The sequence below is a fragment of the Rhea americana genome, unplaced genomic scaffold (genome assembly GCF_003343005.1).
Source record: "Rhea americana isolate MKP2758 unplaced genomic scaffold, rheAme1 scaffold_94, whole genome shotgun sequence".
NCBI lineage: Eukaryota > Metazoa > Chordata > Aves > Rheiformes > Rheidae > Rhea > Rhea americana.
The window spans coordinates 2,079,575-2,099,993 of NW_028187133.1; the positions used below are offsets into that span (position 1 = coordinate 2,079,575).

The 20,419-nt window shown below is 36.9% G+C and overlaps 1 protein-coding gene across 1 annotated transcript in view; it reads left to right on the forward strand.

The window, feature by feature from the left end:
• DST (dystonin) overlaps nucleotides 1-20,419 on the forward strand; it is a 300,486-nt gene that overhangs the window by 198,734 nt on the left and 81,333 nt on the right. Inside the window, exons 49-60 of the mRNA XM_085324897.1 lie at nucleotides 7-459; nucleotides 2,859-3,035; nucleotides 5,644-5,767; nucleotides 8,791-8,999; nucleotides 9,271-9,588; nucleotides 9,768-9,934; nucleotides 11,367-11,523; nucleotides 11,967-12,093; nucleotides 14,539-14,601; nucleotides 15,197-15,432; nucleotides 17,190-17,319; nucleotides 18,886-19,085. Of these exons, the coding sequence (XP_085181023.1) occupies nucleotides 7-459; nucleotides 2,859-3,035; nucleotides 5,644-5,767; nucleotides 8,791-8,999; nucleotides 9,271-9,588; nucleotides 9,768-9,934; nucleotides 11,367-11,523; nucleotides 11,967-12,093; nucleotides 14,539-14,601; nucleotides 15,197-15,432; nucleotides 17,190-17,319; nucleotides 18,886-19,085 (2,361 nt within the window). The remainder of the gene's footprint in view (nucleotides 1-6; nucleotides 460-2,858; nucleotides 3,036-5,643; nucleotides 5,768-8,790; nucleotides 9,000-9,270; nucleotides 9,589-9,767; nucleotides 9,935-11,366; nucleotides 11,524-11,966; nucleotides 12,094-14,538; nucleotides 14,602-15,196; nucleotides 15,433-17,189; nucleotides 17,320-18,885; nucleotides 19,086-20,419) is intronic.

Here is a 20,419-nt window from a genome sequence, read left to right on the forward strand (position 1 = left end):
TACCTTTCCCCTGAAGAAAAAGACAAGATGCAAAGGAACATGAAAGAGCTGAAGGCTCAATATGAGACTGCTTTAGCAGAATCAGAAAGGAAGATGAAGTTAACTCATTCCCTGAGGGAAGAACTTGAGAAATTCGATGCAGACTACAGTGAATTTGAAACCTGGCTGCAGCAGTCAGAACAAGAACTTGGTAATTTGGAGGCTGGTGCTTCTGACTTCAGTGGTATTATGATCAAACTGAAAAGGCAAAAGAGTTTCTCTGAAGATGTTATATCTCACAAAGGTGATTTACGGTATATTACAATTGCTGGACAAAGAGTTTTAGATGCTGCGAGGTCTTGTAGCAAAAGAGATGGTGTTAAGGTTGACAAAGATGGTATTGATACTTCGGCTACTTATATGGAAGTGCAGAATAAACTGGATAGTGCTTCAGATCGCTTCAAATCTCTCTATACTAAGGTAAGTTTTATTTACCACRGAGTGGGAAAGACTACTGTAATTGATAGGGCAAACGGATGAAGCAAATTACTGTGGGAAGTTGTAAATTCTCTGTTTCTTAAAGTTAGACAGCAGAATGAGATGCTTTTCTAGAAGATCTGCTTTAGTCAAGTATAGGACTAACTAAYGGCTGAATGAATGAAATTTTATAGCTTGTGTTACATAGGAGGTCAGACTAGATTACCTCTTTGGCCCTTCTAGCCTTAAGCTCTCTGAGTTTATGACAGTACAAAGCGCCTGAGTAGCATTTTGAGTTGGAAAGAAATTGTAATATGTCTAGATTGATAATGTTTCTTTATTTTCCTTGCAACATTTTCCACAACTGCTTATTTATTTGTCTCCTTAAAAATGAATTGAATATAGTAAGAGGGAGATTACACCAAGATTAACATTCAAAATTTCAGTGATGACCAGGTAAGAACCTACCAATTTGAGAAGAATAATTCGTTCCCATTACTGTGCCAAACAGACTTGTTATCCCTAACAGTCTGGTATTAATCTCTTATTAATGATGGGAAAACAGTAGTTGAAAATCCTCTGTGTATCTTAGAGAGGGAAGATAATTGATAAGTCTACATGCCAGTTTCATGGACAGGATCTGTCTGGTAGAACTAGGCTAGCATAACCAGCTTGCTTCCCATGCTGACTCTTCAGCTGTTTTTTCTCTTTTTTTTTTTTTTTAAAGTTGTTCAACACTGATAAATGTCTGGAAGTGGAAACTTTCATGGCAATATGTAGTTACAAACAGACCCATTTAAGAGAGACTTACTATCAGTATGCTTGACTCAGGCATCTCATAATTCTGTAAGATCATAGGTTCAGACTCATTAGCAGAGCTTCAGTGGCCACCAGTATGTTGTTGCCATCTTTGGCTGAGAATTTTCATCTCTTTAGGGTCTCCATGTTCAGAAGCATAAACTCTGTGAAGTCATGGATCTGATCCCTGAATTATAACACCAAATTAAAACCTCTTCTCTTGAAAGATTTGTGGAGAAGACTTTCAATTTAGAGAAGCTCATTTTCATTTYCTCACTTAACTTGTACAAAGAGCGAAGCTAAAAGCTTCACTGTGTTGGATTTCTTGTAACAACTGGTTTATTGTATTAGCTGGAGCATGAATGTAAACATTTCATTGCAAGATTTTTAAAGAGCTTCATTTTTATGCATGTGAAAATCCTACACCAGCAGCTTGATTTGTGATCTTGCATTGATCAACTTGCCAGATGCAACCTTTTGCATGTATACAATTAGCACAGACATAATAGAGATGCTTTGAATATCTGACTCTATACGTGCAAGAGCAAAACCAAAGAAAAGAGGACTCTTTGTATTAAACTGAGCCTTATTAAGAATTTAAAGGAGAGAGACTTTTAWAAAGTGAGATCTTCCAAGTTTTGGGTTTATAATTTGTTGGTGGTAACTTTTTTCCTTTTGTAAAATTTTTTTGCTTCTAACAAAATACTGTTTTTATATAAATAGGTGTATTTGCACACACACATGCGAATTTGCAGGAATCTTAATTTATTCTAAATTTTCGAAAGGAATCTTAAATCAGTTTTTAGCTAGTTATGTCAATGAGTGCTTTCTGTGTTTGTCCACTAGATGGAGACCAAGTACCAAATGTAAATATTAAATTTAAAATACAGTGTATTTAAGCTTCAGAATATAAATATTTAAAGTAACTATTGATAAATATTATGACTTGATACAGTGAGAAGATTTTGGCTGTGAAACCATCTCCAAAGAGACTGAAARAGTTTCAACTGACATTTTTGTGTCATCATTCATGGTGTATGTTTTGGAGCATGCTAGTGTGCAAGACCAATAGGATCTTGGTCAGTCACAGTGTTGAATTCTTAAAAGACAAAGCGGATGTGCCTTACTGCTCCGAACSTCTCTGGGTTTGCTATTCACATAAGATATTTTTGGAAATCAGAATCTGCTGTGTATATTTCAATGAACATAGAAAGGTCTTTTTAGGGGAAAATTTCTAGYTTCCATCATCTATATTGTTGGTTTCAGAGTGCAGACATGCTCACAGAGTCTTTATGTTGGGGAAACATARCTGACTTTTTGTCAGTCATCTTAAAGCTTTTCCTACTCATTACAAAGGGTTAGATTCCAGTTTCCTGACTACATCGGTGAATTGATTATAAGTCATGGTTGAGAAACACAAACTAGGTAGATCTGTCTAGACTATCTAGCAGTCTTGGGTTAGTCAAGAAACTAGTTAATGGAATGATGACAAGAAAAAATCATACAGTGTTTCAGGAAATGAAAGGGTGATTGTGACATTGTTATGAAATACAACACACAATTTAATGCCTGGATATTTGTTTGTTTGTTTTCTACTCCTTTAGTGTAGCATCCTTGGAAATAACCTTAAAGACCTGGCAGATAAATACCAGCATTAYGAAGATGCCTCGTCTGGACTTTCGTCAGGTCTCCAGGCCTCTGAAATAGCTGTGAACAAACAACTGTCTGAGCCAATTGCAGTGGATCCCCAAAATCTCCAAAGACAACTAGAAGAAACCAAGGTAAAAAGCTTTAAAAAACAGAAGTACTGTGTTCTAAATGGAATTGCTTTTTGTCTGAAAACCAAGATAATGTAATGTAATCCGGGCAGATAAAGGCCAAATTCTTGCCTTGTCTGTGTGCATGTAACTGTTAGTCCTCAGATTCAGCTGCCTCAGGTATTATCTGAAAAGCCTTATGGTGGAAATTTAATGGGGCACCAAGTTGCTATTAGTATTGTGAAAGCAAAATACATTTCATATCGCTTAGCAAATGATAGGGTTTGGAAATCCTATGGCAATCTGGAAAGTTTGAGAACTAGGAAAGGATTTGATGTTTACAATTTGATGACAGGATAGGGCTTGTGTCTGAGAAGATGATTTGTTGTTGTCTGTGAGTCTGTTTTTTTCTATTCACATTTTTATTCTGCTGTGATGCATTTTGTAAGGAATTATACTGCATCAGCTCTGAGATTTGATTAATCTGTTAGCCTGCTGCAGTCATCCAGGACCAGATGCTCTGCAGAGAGTGAACATAACATAATTTGCCCTCTATAGAAAAATTATATATATATATATTTTTTTCCTTGAAGGGGTGACTCACAACTTTATGTAAATCCTAGTGCAGACAAGACAGGATTGTGATGGAGCTTGTCCAGATAAAACACTGGTTAGGTGCACCGAATGTAAGTAAGTTTGCAGAAAGCTTTAGGAATCCAAGTATAAGGTKATTTGTATAAAGTTTCATGAGGACTATCGTCTTTGAACTGGCTCTTACATTTTCATAAATACATTCAGTCATCTATATTGTAATCAAAGTGCAAGTTTCTTCATTTATTTTTCAGTGGGCAAGGTAATCGGTTAGGCATTACCTCACTGTTTTGTCTATGGTACTTGAGGTGTCTGTGTATGTGTCTGGTGGTTTGACAAATGATAGGTGAGTACTTTAAACCTTTCTCTTAGAAGAAACGTACATCCCCACAACGTATCCTTAAAATCTGCTGCTGGACCTGCCCACCACTTTGGTACATGACAGATCAGACTACCAAAATAAATCACTGCAATTTTACAAGACTTAAGAAAATTAGTTTTTCTTTTATAAATAGAAGTGTAAATTTTGAACTCTTAGCTTTGGAACAGTTTAGCTGCATTTGTGCTTCTAGGCGGTAGAAAGTAGGAATAACACCAATTACAATCTGAAGCTGTTATTTAAACTTTTCGTTCCTGATGCCAAAATGAATTATATCCTGTATAATGCCAATTTTCATGCAAGTAACACAAAAGGAGTGAATACTGTGGCTCTTTTATGAAACGCCTACAGGGATTACTTGCCACACAAAAGAGCACTCAGTGAGTATGAGCTGGGAAGAAGGGAGAGGATGCAAAGCATCAAAAGATTCAAAGGAAAAGAAGAAACAGGAGGCTGAAGAATGAAAGCCAATTAATGGAAGCAAAACAAAGAGCATTTCTGAAGAAGTCAGGTGTTGCAAGTTAAAGCTGTCCCTTGTAGCCGGCACATGCAGTTAATAATCCAGCTAGGACTGACCTTGGCAGCRTGATGGTGTCTAATCTTTTTATAGGGATTAACTGTTCTTCAGAATATTCTTCAGAGCCTCCAGCATAACCTTGTTTGCTTTCTGTCAGCATACAAGGTTTTCTGCTATGTATCTTTTTTTGTGCAAGTRCAGTATTATTTAATGTAAGGAGAAATCCTCTTCAGGTTTGAGTTTTATTTTGTCTAATAGCGAGGGATAYGAAGACATGCTATTTTAGGGTGGCAAGACATACTGTGTTCTGGCCTATTACTGTGCTTTGGATATGAGTATGACTTCTCTGCCCTAGCAGGGTAGTTACCCGCTGTAATGTACGCGCATAGCATAAGTAGCATTTATCAGGAAAAAGTGAGGGGTCCCTTCATTTGGGACTTCTGTAAAGATCAAGTGAATCAAGTCAAATCGTATGCAGTAGCACAGGGTTAAAATAATTTAGAAGCTAGCCACTTTAAAGTATTGCTRTAGTCAGTGGAGAGAGAAAGCCACTTTCAGAAGTTGATCAGCCCTCCTGTGTCTCTCTCTTGGAGCTGGAGAGAGTCCTGGCTGGGATAGTCTCTAAATCTGTGTTCCTTGACTAAATAGATAAACCTAGCCAAAATTCGGTGTCACCAGCTCCAGGAGGTGCTTGAAACTGTGAAGGTGATCATCGTGTTTCATGGTAATACACTGTGGTATCAGCGTCATCACTGCTGATCACTGTATATTTTTCTCCTGGAATTGTTCCTGGATGCTGAGTTGAAAAATATGTTTGTTTTTCTTTTAGATAACAGATTAATTAGTACAAATGGTCTTAAAAAAAATTAATCAAAAGACACATTTTCAAGTTCCGTGCCAGAAGTCTGTGAGTCAGAGAAGTAAAACAGAAGATAAATAAGACAGCGAATAAAATAAAACAAAGGCCAGAAGGCAAAGGGTAGTAGTCATAGCCAGTGGTGAAGATTTTTCTTTTATAGAGAGGTCACAAATTGAGTTAGTTTATTCCCAGCACTAAGTTTAGGCTGTACGGTTTATCGCAAGCCCTGCATGTGTAATTTTTAGCTGTATAGAAGAGTATAATTGATAATTATGGAATTTTACAGGTTCTTCAGGGACAAGTGTCTAATCACCAAATTGCTGTAGAAAAACTGAAAAAAGCTGCTGAAGTGCTTCTGGATACAAGGGGGGAGTTGATACCAGACAAAGAAAAGATCCAGAAAACACTGGGTAAAATGTTCACTTATCTTAATACCTGCTTTTATCACCTGTGTCTACATCCAAGCACTGGAGGGGACAAAATACAGAGTTCCCACGTTTCCATGTCACTGTTCAGATCTATGTTTTGTTGAGTCATAAGCTATTACAACACTTTATTGTTGGTCTGTCTCCCACATTTGATAATAGGCTCTTCACTTAATTGTCATTATTTTTGACATTTTTTCAGAATTAATTTGCTTAATTTGCATGTTACAAATGAGTATGTCAGGATTAGTGACTTGCTGAGGAACATAAATTCTCCAGTGGGTATGCACATGTTCAGAATCAAGGAATATGACTCCAGCTATTGCTTTCCAACTAATTATTTCAAGTTTGCTTAGCCAGGAAATTATTTCCTCCTGACTTCAAGAAGCTCTCCTATCAGTTTTACTATGGATGAKGGAAGTATTACAGCATAACATTCACCACAGTCGGAAACCTGAAAATTCTGTATGTATATAACACTACTATCTCTTATTGCTGTCCCTTAAGTAACTTGCAGAGCAACAAGATAAATCAGTTGTGGGTTTGCATCTTTGAAGTCAGTGATGAAACTCCGTAGAAGGTACATGGAATACAGATTGGTATCCTAAACATACTTGTAGTCTTGCAACTATAAACAACTTGATATTAAACAAATTGAAAACACTTTTTCTTGGAGGAAGAGTGGGGGGCAATGACAGTTCCCATTTCATTCATTCTTGCAGATGTAAGCTCTACTCCTGAATAACATAACCTTAAAAACATGCTTCGATTCAAATTAGGTTAAAACCTTTACAGTGTCAGAATACAATTGTCATAGTTTGAATCATGTTCATCAGTATTAGGTTAAAAATGAGCTAGTACCTTCTTTTTAATAAAGTACTCTGTTACACAGAAGATACAGGAGCAAAATAAGTATTTTCAAACCCAGAAACTTCTATTACAAAAGAGCACATTGGTAATTGTTGATTAAATTCAGCTGATTTGATGAATGAAAAGTTATTTCTCTATAAAGGGAGGAGTAGGAGGAGGATGCTGCGGAAGATGATGATTTAACTAAACAGAAGATGATGATTTAACTGAACTGAGTTATATCAGATGATATAATTCCTATGGTAAACAAGGAATAGTAGATAATTAGAACATGTTGGTAAACATAAAGACAGGAGAAAGAGCTGGATGTGCAGACGTATGCTCTTTACAAGGCTTCTCATTACCACTTACCCTCCCTATCTGTGCTATATTTTTGTTTAAGTGTAGCAGCACAGGCCTAGTGTTGAAGCAGCAACAGCRGCTGCCATTCCCCTCATGTACGTTCTCTTTATGTTGTGATTTCTGAGGCAGTAAGACAGTCTGGAGGCATTTCCCCTCTTGTCCTTCATATTCTCACCTAAGGCAGATTGAGATAGTAGAAAGCAGTGACGCCCCTTTTCTTTTTTTCTTTTTTCTTTTTTCTTTTTTTTTTTTTGCAGAACTCACTGTCATGGCTTCCAAGTGTGGGAACGCCTCAGGACAGCTTCTCTTATCTTTATCTCTTACTTAAATTTCTCAAAAGTCTTCTTTAAGGCTATGACCATGTGCTGATTAACAGAATCTTCTGTGATGCATAGCTACTTTATAGAGCCTCAGTCTCAGATAAATTAAAGAAATTCCCACTCACTTCAATTCCCCCAAATTTTATTCTCCCAGATCAGTAAGTCTTGTCTAAGATTCAGATCCCAGTTCAGAATCAGATTCAGTAAGATTCCTCCTAATGCTTTGGAAACAATGTTTGGCTCCAGAATAGAGGCAGGGAAGGGAGGGGAAAGGATATCGATATGCAAGGGCACTACAGATGAAATGGGATATATTTAACTTCTGTTCTGTCATATTTCTTTATTTTTTGTGTAGGATAACAAGCATTTTGTATCTAATTACGCTTACTGTTTTATTAACATTTAATGTGTAGTAAGTGTGCTGTGACCTACTTGCTCTTTGGGGAATTTTAATTGGCCATAGGAGGTCATCTACTTCGTTTCCCTGCCTCAGGATAAGACCAGCTCTGCCCATGTAATTTTATTTCAATCCTGACAGACATAGCCAGTCAAGTTTTCCCAGCTCATCTGTTTTATCCGTATTTGGGCTGAGATGAACTATATTCAGAGCATCTGAAGAAAGGATCAAGGCAATTTCATTTTTAAACCTATTTGGCAGGTAAAATAAGAAGGAAGTGAAATTAGTTAGAGTAACAAAAGGTGTTACAGTTGTGAAAATGTAATGAAATTAAGAAAGAAAAGTATCCTCTCTTTTTCAGAAGAATTTCTGTAGTGAAGTACATTAAACTGTGAACTAGTCTAGCTAGAATTATCATGTATGTTTTAATACATATGACACAAAAATGCAGGGACAAGGCATAAAAGTGCTGATTAAGAAGCAGTGCTACACAGCCAGCAGGATGGGCCACAARAAGTGATACAGAAGAGGCTAGAAACTCCTATATGGTGTGTAGATTTGGGTTCCTTGGGTAGTGGATTTTGACTATCTGTAACTTTAGAGGTTTATCCTGGGGCGGAGGGATGTGTTGAAGGGCTAATGAAGAACCATCTGGAAGTACCATTCAGCTCTAACAACAACACAAGAGGCAGAGCTGGAGAAGAGCTGTCTGAATGTCCAGCTGCTACCTTATTTCTTGGGATCAGACAACAGCTGTTGAAAGTTAGAGCTGCCTGGGAACCAGCTCCTAAAACCTGGGAAGCACAGTTGTAAGCTGGAGGTCATCTTTACCGCCCTTGACTGATGTGTTGTATTGGCTTTTTGGCTAGAACAGATTTTGATCTTTGTTTTTGTGTTTTTACTGGAAAAAGTGATGTTCTTGCTCGATTCTCGTACAGGAAATTTTTAACTGGCATTTACCTGGTAAGAACTGATAAAATGAGTTAAAAGCTTAAGTTAATGAGTTAAAAGTTTGGCCCAATGGTTTTAAGAGAAATAGAGGAAATATTTGAAATATATTTTCTGGTTATCTCCATCAGACGACATTGTGGACAGATATGACAATTTATCAAAGTCCGTGAACGAAAGGAATGAGAAGCTCCAGATAACTCTGACACGATCCCTAAGTGTGCAGGATGGTTTGAATGAAATGCTCGATTGGATGGAAGGTGTTGAAAAGAGCCTTGAAGAACAAGGTCAAGTGCCTTTGAATTCTGCTGCTATTCAGGATATCATTAGTAAAAGCATTGTAAGTAGCATTCTCTGAAAGAAAAACTTGCTTAATAATTCAGATTTCAAGAAAGAATTAAGGTCTTAATTTGGCACCTTCAGTGGATTCAAAACACTTAAAAAAATTCAAAACTATTATATGAATTGAAACTGCTCATAAGGATTTCTGTAGCAGAAGTAAAATTACACTGATGTACTAGCTGCACTGATTTGTTGCTTCATATGGTAGACCAGTTCCACTTCTTAAAATTTAATTATAAGCACTACAGAAGAGTTCTTGCTTCTTTCAGATGCTAGAGCAAGATATTGCAGGTCGCCAAAGCAGTATAAACACTATGAATGAAAAAGTGAAGAAGTTCATGGAAACAGCAGATCCATCCACTGCATCCTCACTGCAAGCTAAAATGAGTGAACTTGCAGGGCGGTTTTCTGAAGCAAGTAACAAGCATAAAGAGAAGCTTGTGAAAATGGAGGAGTTGAAGACTAAAGTGGAGTTGTTTGAAGGTCTGTCAGAAAAACTTCAGACGTTTTTAGATGAGAAAAACCAGGCTTTCAGTGAGACTGAGGCACCAAGAAAGGATGTTAGCGAAGTGTCTCAGTATATGCAGGTACTGTACTATTCCATTTGTATATATATTCTGCATTTCTTCTCTCACTCATTTAAATGATTGAACAATAAGTACGACATGCTTGTTTCCTGACATCAGTTGGTTAGCTAAAACCAAGGATTTAATTTTGAACAACCGATAGTGAAGTCTAAAATGAAGAATGTATTTCTGTTTTGCAGGAAGCTAGTATAGAACTGGCACAGCATAAGAAAGATCTGGAAGTTTTGCAGCAGCTTCTTGAAGAACTTTCGTTCCATGCTCTTCCTGGGGATAAAGCATTGGTACTAGAAAAAGTGGATGCTTTGTCAAAGAAATTCAGGGAGGTAGAGGAGACATTAAAGGAAAAGTAAGTAATAATTATTAAAATGTTTCCACCTTTTAGGCTAATATACAGTGTGTTGACAATTACTGCTGTCCTCTTGCATGCAACGTCAAGAGATTGCAGATAACTGCAGASCAGAGAGTTTTTTAATAAAATAGATCTTCTGTTGGGAAATACCACTATGCATAGTCTACCTGATAGTAAGTGGGTCAGGAGTTCTAACGTTAGTCTAAAGACAAGTCACTCTGTGCAACTTCGCATTTGCAAGAGTCCTGTCAGTTCTAAGGAAAATGTACTTTTGCTCTTCTCTGATAGAATGCAAATTGCTGCTTGTGCAAGTTGCTTTGAAGTCATGTTTGGAATCAGGCTGCAAAGGAAAACTAAAGAATTTATTGTAGCTTCCATACCAGTTACCTGTACAGCAAAACTAGATTTTTCCAAATTCTGGTCATTTCCATAAAATCAGTTTTTGTGACCATGTATCGGCTAAACTATTTCTGATTCTGGTKTATCTGTAGTCTCCAAACCAGTTGCATCATTAAGGTTTGTACAATTTTCTTTCAGATATCTTTCGTGCAAAACAAAATAATAAAAAGTCATTAAACCATGAGATGTAGATACCTTTCCTGGTCATACTTTGTTAATCATARTAACAACACAAGCTGTAACCATCATGCTTAAACAGCAGACTGGAACTGACTTACATAGGAATTGATAGATAGGTCCTGATTTATGCCAGTGATATGCAATGATTGTTCAAAATCCAAAGTGATCCAGTGAAGCAGTTTTCAGATTTCTAGTTATTTTATCAAAATGTCAAAATGCTGTGTGTTAGAGATATGAACTGTCATAATTTCCCTGCCTGAAATTTTTATTCAGTTGCGATTCTTGSAAGTTTCTTTAATCTCTGTATTGCTTTTATCACATACATTTTCACAGTTATCTTTGTGCTTATTTCACCACTTGTTCTAGCAATGGACTTTCTTGAGTCTGAGTTGATCTGATGAGATTTGAAGTATTAGTTCTCAGATGGTCTTTGCTTTTRTTGACCAAGGCTGGGTATACTTAGTTCATCAACACTCCTGACACACCACCTTGGGTTCAATTCRTGTTCAGGTAGAAGATAGGCAAGTTACAAGATAGATTTAATAAGTGCTTTGAGAACAGGATGTATCTCTCAGATGGTGTCTGCTTTATGATCTTCACTTGATTGATAAGCACAAAATAGCTTTGTTCTCTATCTCCTTTATAAATCATCTGTGCATCTTTTACGAAAATGTTATAAAGATGGATGTTTTCTGCTTATATGGAGAACTCACAGATCTGTGTCTGTTCTCTTCAAAGAGAGGCTCTCACTGAATTCAGGAAGAGCAATATCAAACAGATTATATATRTTGGTTTAATTATCAGAAGGAATATTGACATTCAGAGCTCAATTTCTCTTGTTTTCCTCTAGAGAAGAGGATGTATCATCTTGTCAGAAACAAATGGATACTTTTGAGGTCCTTGTAGAATCTTTAAAGAAATGGATAAAAGAGACAACAGAAAGAATTCCAGCAGCACGACCCTCACTGAATACGGAGGAGTTAAAGAAACCTTTGGAAGATACTCTGGTAAGCTATTGTATATGAGAAGTGAAATATGGCTAAAGGAAGTAGGGCATCTATTAATAACATTAAAGTACAGCCTTATGGAATAAGGAAATATGGACTGTGTACTAATTCAGTGGGGCTTTTTTGCAGAATCTTCTCTTTTTTTCTGTAGGCAATAGGGCAAGATACATTCTATTTTTAGGTGTGCAGGTATTTATTAGTAGTGATTATAAATGGTGATTATGCACATTTGCTAATRGAGCCTGCCTAATACTTATGATTCTACACTGCACAGTAGTTGGGACTGGGGAGGTAGCAGTTTGCATTTACATTCMCACTTCTTTTGCATGTTTTAATGTACTACAGGTAATTCCCAAGTAGCATGGTCATTATTTTCTTTACACTAAATATTTTAAGTCTGAAATCAGTTTTGTAATGAGTAATTGATTAATTTTCTTAATCAGAATTTAAAAGATGAATGGACTTTAAAAGCCCCTGAACTACAGAAAATGAATAGCAGAGGAACAGTGTTATGCAATCTAATTACTGCTGTTACTTCTCCTGCAAAATCAAGAGCAGCTGCAAAATCAGGTATGCATTTGTGTGATCAGGTAAACCTAAAGCCTAAAGAGTTTTTAAAACCTTTAAGACAAAAATAAAATATTTCACCTGTTGATCAGGTTTCTGAATATTACGGCTTATGAAAGGTCAGTTATCCATGTCTGTTCCAACYACTGTTTGGTGTGACTCTCATTTCAACTGGTATGTCTAACTGCTGTCATAACTCAGTATACATTCTAATTGCTTTACACAGTCAAAATAGTGTTAATGTTTATGTAATTTCCATATTATGTACAAAATGAATAGTATCACAATCTTCTTCACCGCACTCCAGAAAACTTCAGATAATGAGAAAATGACTCCATTCTTCAATTCTTGACATATCAGCCAAGTCTGCAAGTAGGACAAATAMAGACCCAATTTTGCAAACACTGGTGAACCCACACACTTTTGCTGCAACAGAAATTCCTTTTTTCATAGCCACAAGATATTCTGGTGAGGTTAAGCAAGCACATAACTGTTTACAGAATCATGGAGTTTTTGTCAGAAGAGTTTTGAGGACATGGTTCATCAAACATGAATCCAGGATAACATAAGGATCCTAGTATAATAGCATAATTAGTGCTAATCTATATTTTAGTTGAAACAACAGCATGAAAGGGAAGCAAATCCATATCCCAGTATGACTTTCCTGAGCCAAAAGGTACTTCCAATCTGAAGCTTCAGTTAACTCCTTTTTTTCCGTAATCTGATTTTAAAGACAGCAAATCTATTTTCTTGATGTTCTCTACTATGGTGTTTAAATGTTAACTTGTCTTACAGAAACCAATAATTCTGTTTAATGTCATTTAAGCTGTAAGTTAAGGCATGAGGTACTCAGGGTGTTTTAATGGCCATAAATATATCTTCAGTCAATTCTCCTTGAATTTATTTCCTGACCTAGTCAGTTCAAGTATGTTGGCCTTTATCGGTCATCTGCAAAGGACAGCGGGAGGAGGGAGACTGCTTGAGGATACCTATTTAGCAAGAGTAGAGCACTTTCTTTTTCACATCTCTTCGTAATAGCTGCTTCTGCTTTMATTTTTAATTGAATTTAAAATACAAATTTTAAAGAACATTTTGGAATCTTACATAGGATGTTTGTTTCCTTTGCCCGCCTTCCTTTGCCCCTTTCTCTACTCCTATACATACAAATAGATGAGTGAATTAAATAAATAGCTTATAAGAGCAGCTGTAATTTTCCAGACTAGAGTATTTACTCTCCTAGACAAGAGTTGTACTGTGTATTACTTAATCACAGTTATAAATACCAGAGCCCAGCTAATACAGCATGAAGATTTGCAAGGTTCTGGTTGGGGCTGTGACCGTTCTTATCTCGTTTATTTTCTCTTGCCATCCTCCAGCTGCCAGTAATGTGGTCCTCACTGTCCAGCTGGTACTATGGGGTAAATGCACAGCTTTTTCCAAGGCAACCGTTAATCTTTCTCCATTAATTACTCATCTGGGAATATGTTTGTGTAGGAGAGCTGGAAGGGACTCTCCCTGCCGCTCTCTGCGGAGCGGCTCTGCGTCCCAACTCTGAGGTCTGCCTGCTTTTCACAAAGCCCACGTAGGCCTGGTTCCAAGTGCTGTGAAATGCTATTAAAATTAGTAGGCTCCTTGGTGATTGACTGCTTCTGGGTAGCAGCAGGGACTTCACGTGTATCAGGAAGGCTCCACATTTCAATCCTTGTTTTGGAACACATCTTGCTTAGGGCAAGATAGGAAGTGATTTGCCCTATTGATATCAAGAGGCTTTTGTGCAGAGCTAAGGTACTGCTCAGCGAGAGAAAGGTGTCTCAAGTCAGCAGTGTCTGGTTCTGGTGTCCACTGCCACCCTACTAAACGTGCTAGAGAATGGGCTGGGCCGCTCGGTCGTTTTTGCCAGTTGATGTTTAGCAATCTCCTCATAGTTTTGGCACTCACCACTAGCACTGTCCCAGGCAGTGCCCAAGCACGGGTAAAAAAAACGTGTTCCCGATAAGCAGTATGGAAGAGATTCACTTTAGAGGAGAGGAGGAAAGTGGTGTGAGCCATCCGGACACGAGCAGGCCTCACAGCTAAGGTACAGACCTTCGTCCACTRTAGTCATTTATTCAGCGTAGCATATAAGCAATAAGACTGCTTATGTCAGGCATATGTGCGCGCATATATGGTGCATGTGCACACCCCCAAAGGATGTATATACATATGCATGTGTAGCTCCACTTACGGTACTAGTTCTCTGGAGCTGCTTAAAACATAAAACAACCTTAAAATATATAAAACAGTTTAAATAAATATTTGCTATTACAGGTGTAGCATTTAGATACTGCTTTAATGTTATAAGGAGAATTACGTAACTACAAGTTCTGTTTTAAAGAGGAAATACAATACTGAGCTTTGGTGGGAAAAGGCCCTGATGAAACATAGAGCTTAGTCTGTCTCAATCCATAGGTGGAACAATGTTAAATGGTGAAGGAGGAGCTCCAGGTACTCAGGATTTTCTGAAAAATAAAGGTGAGTAGCCCTGAAGTAAAAATTTCAGTATATGATAAGGAATTGTCTTTGTGAGCTGGTGTTAAATATAGTGAATATTTTAAATGTTATTTACAAATCTACATGGAAGGGTCTCTAGAAGACTGTGAAATTTCACATCACCTTCACGTAAAAAATAAGAAGAAAAATAAGAAAACATAAAATGTAAGAAAAATTACACAAAATACGTATGTTGACTCATAAGATGATACTAAAATTCTACGTAAAAACACCTATCTTCAATATTTACTTTGAAGACAGATAAAATCTGGCTTTGTTTCTGAATCAGTATGTATTATAAATACAGGCACAGCTGTTTTAATATAAGATATGACCTGTGAGAAAATTCTAATTAGTATGTATGTAGTTTGAAGCCTTTTAACATCCACCCACATACGCAAATGCGTAACATGTTTGGTGGCTTCCTATTTGGTGGACTTCAGGAGCTTCTAAACAGTAATTTGAGTTACATTACTATATTGTAACTCAGAATATTGTTTAGAAATGCCTGAAGTTTTACGTATGTTGAATGGCCTGTAATTTCTCACACAGTCTTTGTTCRTCTTTCCTTTTACAGAACTGTCAACTGTTCAACAAGCCATGTCTGATGTAAATCACAGTTATGAAGATCTGGGAGTTTTATTGAAGGAAAAGATTTCAGAACTAGAAAGTATGCTTACAAAAATGCAAAATATTCAGGAAGAATCAACCTCAGTGATGCAGTGGTTACAGAAAATGGACAAAACTGCATCAGACTGGGAAGCTGCTCCAACTGATAGTGAGGCTGTTAAAGCCCAAGTTGAGCAACATAAGGTATTTTGTGTCTTCCAAAAATGATACTGTACTCTCTATCACAACTATTGGTGGAATTCTGTTTGAACAAYTGATGTCTCAGCCTAGCATGATACTGCAGAGAGTATTTAAATAATCCTGGTAGACGTGCCACTCAAGCACACAGCGAATCTGGTAAGCTGTCTGTGTAATGAAAGCAGCACGAGAGAAGGAATTGTACATAATTTTGGTGGCCAGTTTAAGTAAATGAGGGTATATAGATTATACAGTATATTTTTTTGGTACCCTTAATGGATTTGAGTTATTTACCGGACAGCTTGTAAGATTTGACGGGCTTTATCTATCAGAAAGCTGTTTCTGCAGCTGCTGGTTCACTGACACTCTGCAGACCTCCCGGCCTCTGCAGCTGCAGGGGCTTATGTCTATYCCAAGGCAACATTTCCCTTCAGCAGCCATGTCATGCTTGTTAAGTTATACAGCTGCACAACAGTCTCTTTCCCTCTTTTTAATTGGTGTAAGAAAACCACTGAATCAGCAGTTAGCTTCTGTCCATTTTCGGCATTGGAAACGTATGCTTCTTTAGCAACAAAGGACAATATTTATATGTGTAAAGGTTCATCTTTAAAGGGATACGTAATGGATAGCTCTTGAAATGGAAAATTCTTTCCTTGCCTGTGAAAGTTGATAAATAAGGACAGAGTCTGATCCAAGTGATGCACATTTTTTTCAGATTTGGCTGGTCAGCCTTAAAAATTAACCTGAACAGCTATTGACTTTGCTCAAGTTTGACTTTCCTGAGACTTGGATAAYGTTCAGTCCTAAAACTCATACTAAATGTGGAAAAATATTGCTTCATAATTTTTAACAGAGGATATTCAAAGCTAACAAAACCATACTACCTCCARTGTAGTAACAGGAGAGTATTCACAAAGAGTTGGATAAATGAGTGACTGCTCAGGCAAGAGTCACCCCTTTGATGCCATTGTGCCTTTTACTAGCAGTAGTAAATCACATAAGCGCAGACTTGTTCAGTGTTAATTTTAGTGGGTTTTTTTTAAGAGAGTTAAAATGCAACTCAACAATGCAAGTTTTATTGGTTAAGAATTTTCAGACAAGAGCACTTTGCCAGGCACAAGAACTGTTCATTCCTCCATCCTCTAAGAACAGTTTGAACTGGTCTTTAGGGACTGTTGGGGCATCTAAATCTCCTGGTAGGTGTACACTTTAAGCTATGGTCTCTCTGGACTGTAACTCTAGATGATCTACAAGAAGCAGTCTGTCTGTGATAGCAGGATTTTCAGTGAGGTAAGTGAGCACACACAGAGCTCCTCACTACCGGTGCTGGTTGGGTTCTTTCTACTTTGAACCGCAGTTGTGCATTATAGCTTACCTGCTGTACAAGAACAGCTTCCAAGCACATGTGAGTATGGTGGGATCTGGTGGATCTTATTTATCCAGATTCTCTTAAGTCTCTGTCATTTCCTCAAATTAATAATTGTTATTATTAATATAGTGTATATATATACGTATACATATATACATACCAGGTCATTATTTCCCATTATTTCTCATTTTTTTCCAAAGAAAACATGACCAGCCAGTATATTTGTGATCTGCCATTATAGGGAGTTTTGAGATCCATGGCAGAAAAGCAGTGTATAAATGCTATGTATTTATTGTTTATTTTTATGCTTGGCATCTCAGCATTACAGACTTTTAAATGCTTTACATTTTTTCTGTAGTTTCTTATTTATTAATTTTATCACTTGACTTTATAGCTGTTTGAAACTGAATTAAAGCAAAGTGAGAATAAAGTGCAGGAATTAAAGGACAAAGTGACAGAGCTGTTAGAGAAGAACCCGGACTCTCCTGAGGCACCCAAATGGAGACAAACGCTGGATAAAATAGGTACTTCAGTACAGTTCCATTATAACTCAGACTTACTTGGAAATGGCTTTATTATTAGTTTTTTTAACATATCATCAGTCACTGGTATTTTTAATGTCTTGCTCACTCCTATCTCATAAATCCTGTGCAAAATAACTCCCTTTACAAGAGTGTAGAGCTGGAGTAATTCCACTGAAGTCTGTCGACTTTGGATTTATATCAGTGCAATTGAGCGAGCTATAGCTTGACTCCCTGTTTTAGAGGGCTTTGTAATTTATCTCTTTCAAACAGCATGTGGCTAAAACCTGAGAGGTCAGCTATTGTTCCAGATAGATATGCTGGTTATTCTTACAACATCTGATGAAAGCAAATTAAGTCAATTCTAGTTTGATATAAAAGAACATTTTGAGTTGTTGTTAATGCTTTTCTGCATGCTTTCTTTCCATGCGCCTTGTGGCTTCTGTCATTTTGTGGTTTTAGTGGCTTTTTGCCATTTTCTAAAACTGACTTCATAAATTTTGCCAAAAAAAATGGAAATGACCATGTTTGGACAATAGATTTTGAGATAGTGCAGCATGTAATTTTCATAAGCTTTTAAAAATGCTTCTTAAGTTTGTTGTACTTTAAAGTAAATTGTAGTATGAAATACTGATCGACTGAATAGGTATTTCTTCAGCTACACCAGCCATAATTTTAAGTTGATAGATTTCTAACCTGCCCTCTTTATGAATGTTCTTTGAAAAGCTTAAAGAGCAGGTGAGGTCTCAAAGGGAACTTGTGCTGAAAAGGAATTAGTACAGAATGAGCAGAGATCAGTGCGGTGGCAAAAGAAATTAAAAAAAAAAAGCAATTGAAATTCAGGGAATGAGGAGAGCTAGCAAAACAGCCGGAGCTGAGTGAGCGAGCAGGGAAAGAGGGAAGGGAAGATCATAAGAGTTAATGGCAGCCCTGGAAGCYGCTGGACCAGGCAGAAGGGGAATAGCGCTTTGAGACTGGCTTCTGAGTTCCCAGGGCACTTCGTGTTGTCGCCTGCCATTAGGTACCTGGTTCAGATGTCTAAATTAGGAAGTTAAGTATCACAGATTAACACCTAATACAGACATTCGAAAGAGAAGTGCTACTTCAAAGCGCGGTTCAGAGCAGAAGCCTAAGTTAGGGTTTAGACTCACCCTTGGAGAGGTACCTGCTTCTTTCCAGTGACTAAATAGGAAGGCCAGTCAACCTGAGTCAGACTAGGCCTGAGTTGTGAGTACAACACTCTGGCTTTTGTGTCATTTGGGATCCAAGTCTAAGTTTGATGATACTTCACTTAGTAATTTTCTGATCTAGCTTTATTATATGTTGTACATKCATTGTTTTAAAAATTCCACGTGTGGTTATATTAAACTGCAGACTTTTATCCACSTATCTGTTGGTCTGACTGTTAAAAGATGTAAACGTATTTGCCTAGTCGCCGCAAGAAGGCATCTGGAGCTACTCAGCAAGAAGCCTTATTAGAGAGCTCTGTTTATGTTTCATATATAGCATGCTGTCCGGCAACCCGTCTGCTAGAACATGCACACAATATGTTAACATTATCGTTGTTAGATTCTAAATGGAAAGAGCTCAATCAAGTTGCATCGGAGAGACAACAAAAACTGGAAGAGTCTTCAAATTACCTGACCCAGTTCCAGACAGCAGAAGCTCAGTTAAAGCACTGGCTTGTAGAAAAGGAGCTGATGGTCAGTGTGCTGGGACCACTATCAATTGATCCAAATATGTTGAATACGCAAAAGCAACAGGTCCAGGTGAGTGAGGATTGCCAACATACATTAGTGATTAAGTTTTACTGCTTCCTTTACTATTAGCAAAGTATTATTTTGCATTTAGCATACAGACCAGTCCTGAGGAGCTTACTACATTTGTTTATCAGTAAATATCAGCTTAAGTCATACTTGACTGCAGTAATTACAAGAAAAAATTCTCATGAGAGTGAAAGGAGATCAAAAGAACTAAAGGAAAAAATGTTTAGAACTTACTCCTTGGGGAGATACTGATCCTCAGATACATTTTGGTGTTTTGACCATGCTGTGGTTTCTCTGTAGTCTAATGAAAACAGTCCTTTGAAGTTTTAATAATTTGAGTGTGTATGTAAGATTTTATGATCAGTCTTCGTACAGAGTCTATGCTGTAGGACTAGCTTTTTAAGATTTTATTCACTTGAATGTGCCAGTAGCTAATAAAAATATGAAAGCAAGTGAAATGCAAGTACTGTGAATAGATATGTGGCCAAGAGTGTGAAAGAGAAGAAAAAGCGTAGTGAAGAAGTAACTTGCTTACAGAAATACTGCAAACTTTCAGGAAAAAAAGAAGCCAAAATTAAATTAGGCTAAATAGGAGAAAGTAGGATTGTTAATTTCAAACATTTTTATTGCTGCTAGTTAATTTAAACTGTGAAGAGAAATAACATTTTCTTTTGCAAAAATATTATTAAAGCTGACATATCCATATTGATGAACAGGAAGAGTTTAAAAAATGAACTGTATTCTATTACTATATGAAAATGACTTAAAATTGGTTTATAAAAGCTCAAAAATGTCCACAGACAGCATAAGGCTATCAYGTATCACTTAACAGTGCTTTAAAGTTGAGCTTCATTGGCTGAAAAAGGAAGGGATTAGAACGTTCTGTAGAGCAAAGCCACAGTATTTGTCCCTTCTTCTGTAAGCATTAGGACTTATTGTCAAAAAAAWTAATATTGAAAACCACTAATATAAACTTTTAACAAATCTTACAGTACAGATTCAGTCATTTTGTGAATTACTAAACATTGTCTGTGCTCTAATAATACTTTGCAATATTATGTCACTATACACCTTCTTTGAAGTTCTGTCTTAAGGCAAATTTCAAAACTGTCTAGGAAGGAAGACACTGCTTGAACCTAAACTGTGATTCTTTTACTTGTTACAGTTACTTAATTACTGTAATATTAACAGAATTCATTGTTTACTTGCATCTGCTGGTTGAATTTCCATTTGACAGTGTGTAAATTAACTTTTTTTYCTGTTTCTTTCATGTAAACATTTGGAAGCAACACTCCATTTATGTGTAGAYGCTGAAATTAATTGACTAGCTTTTTAAA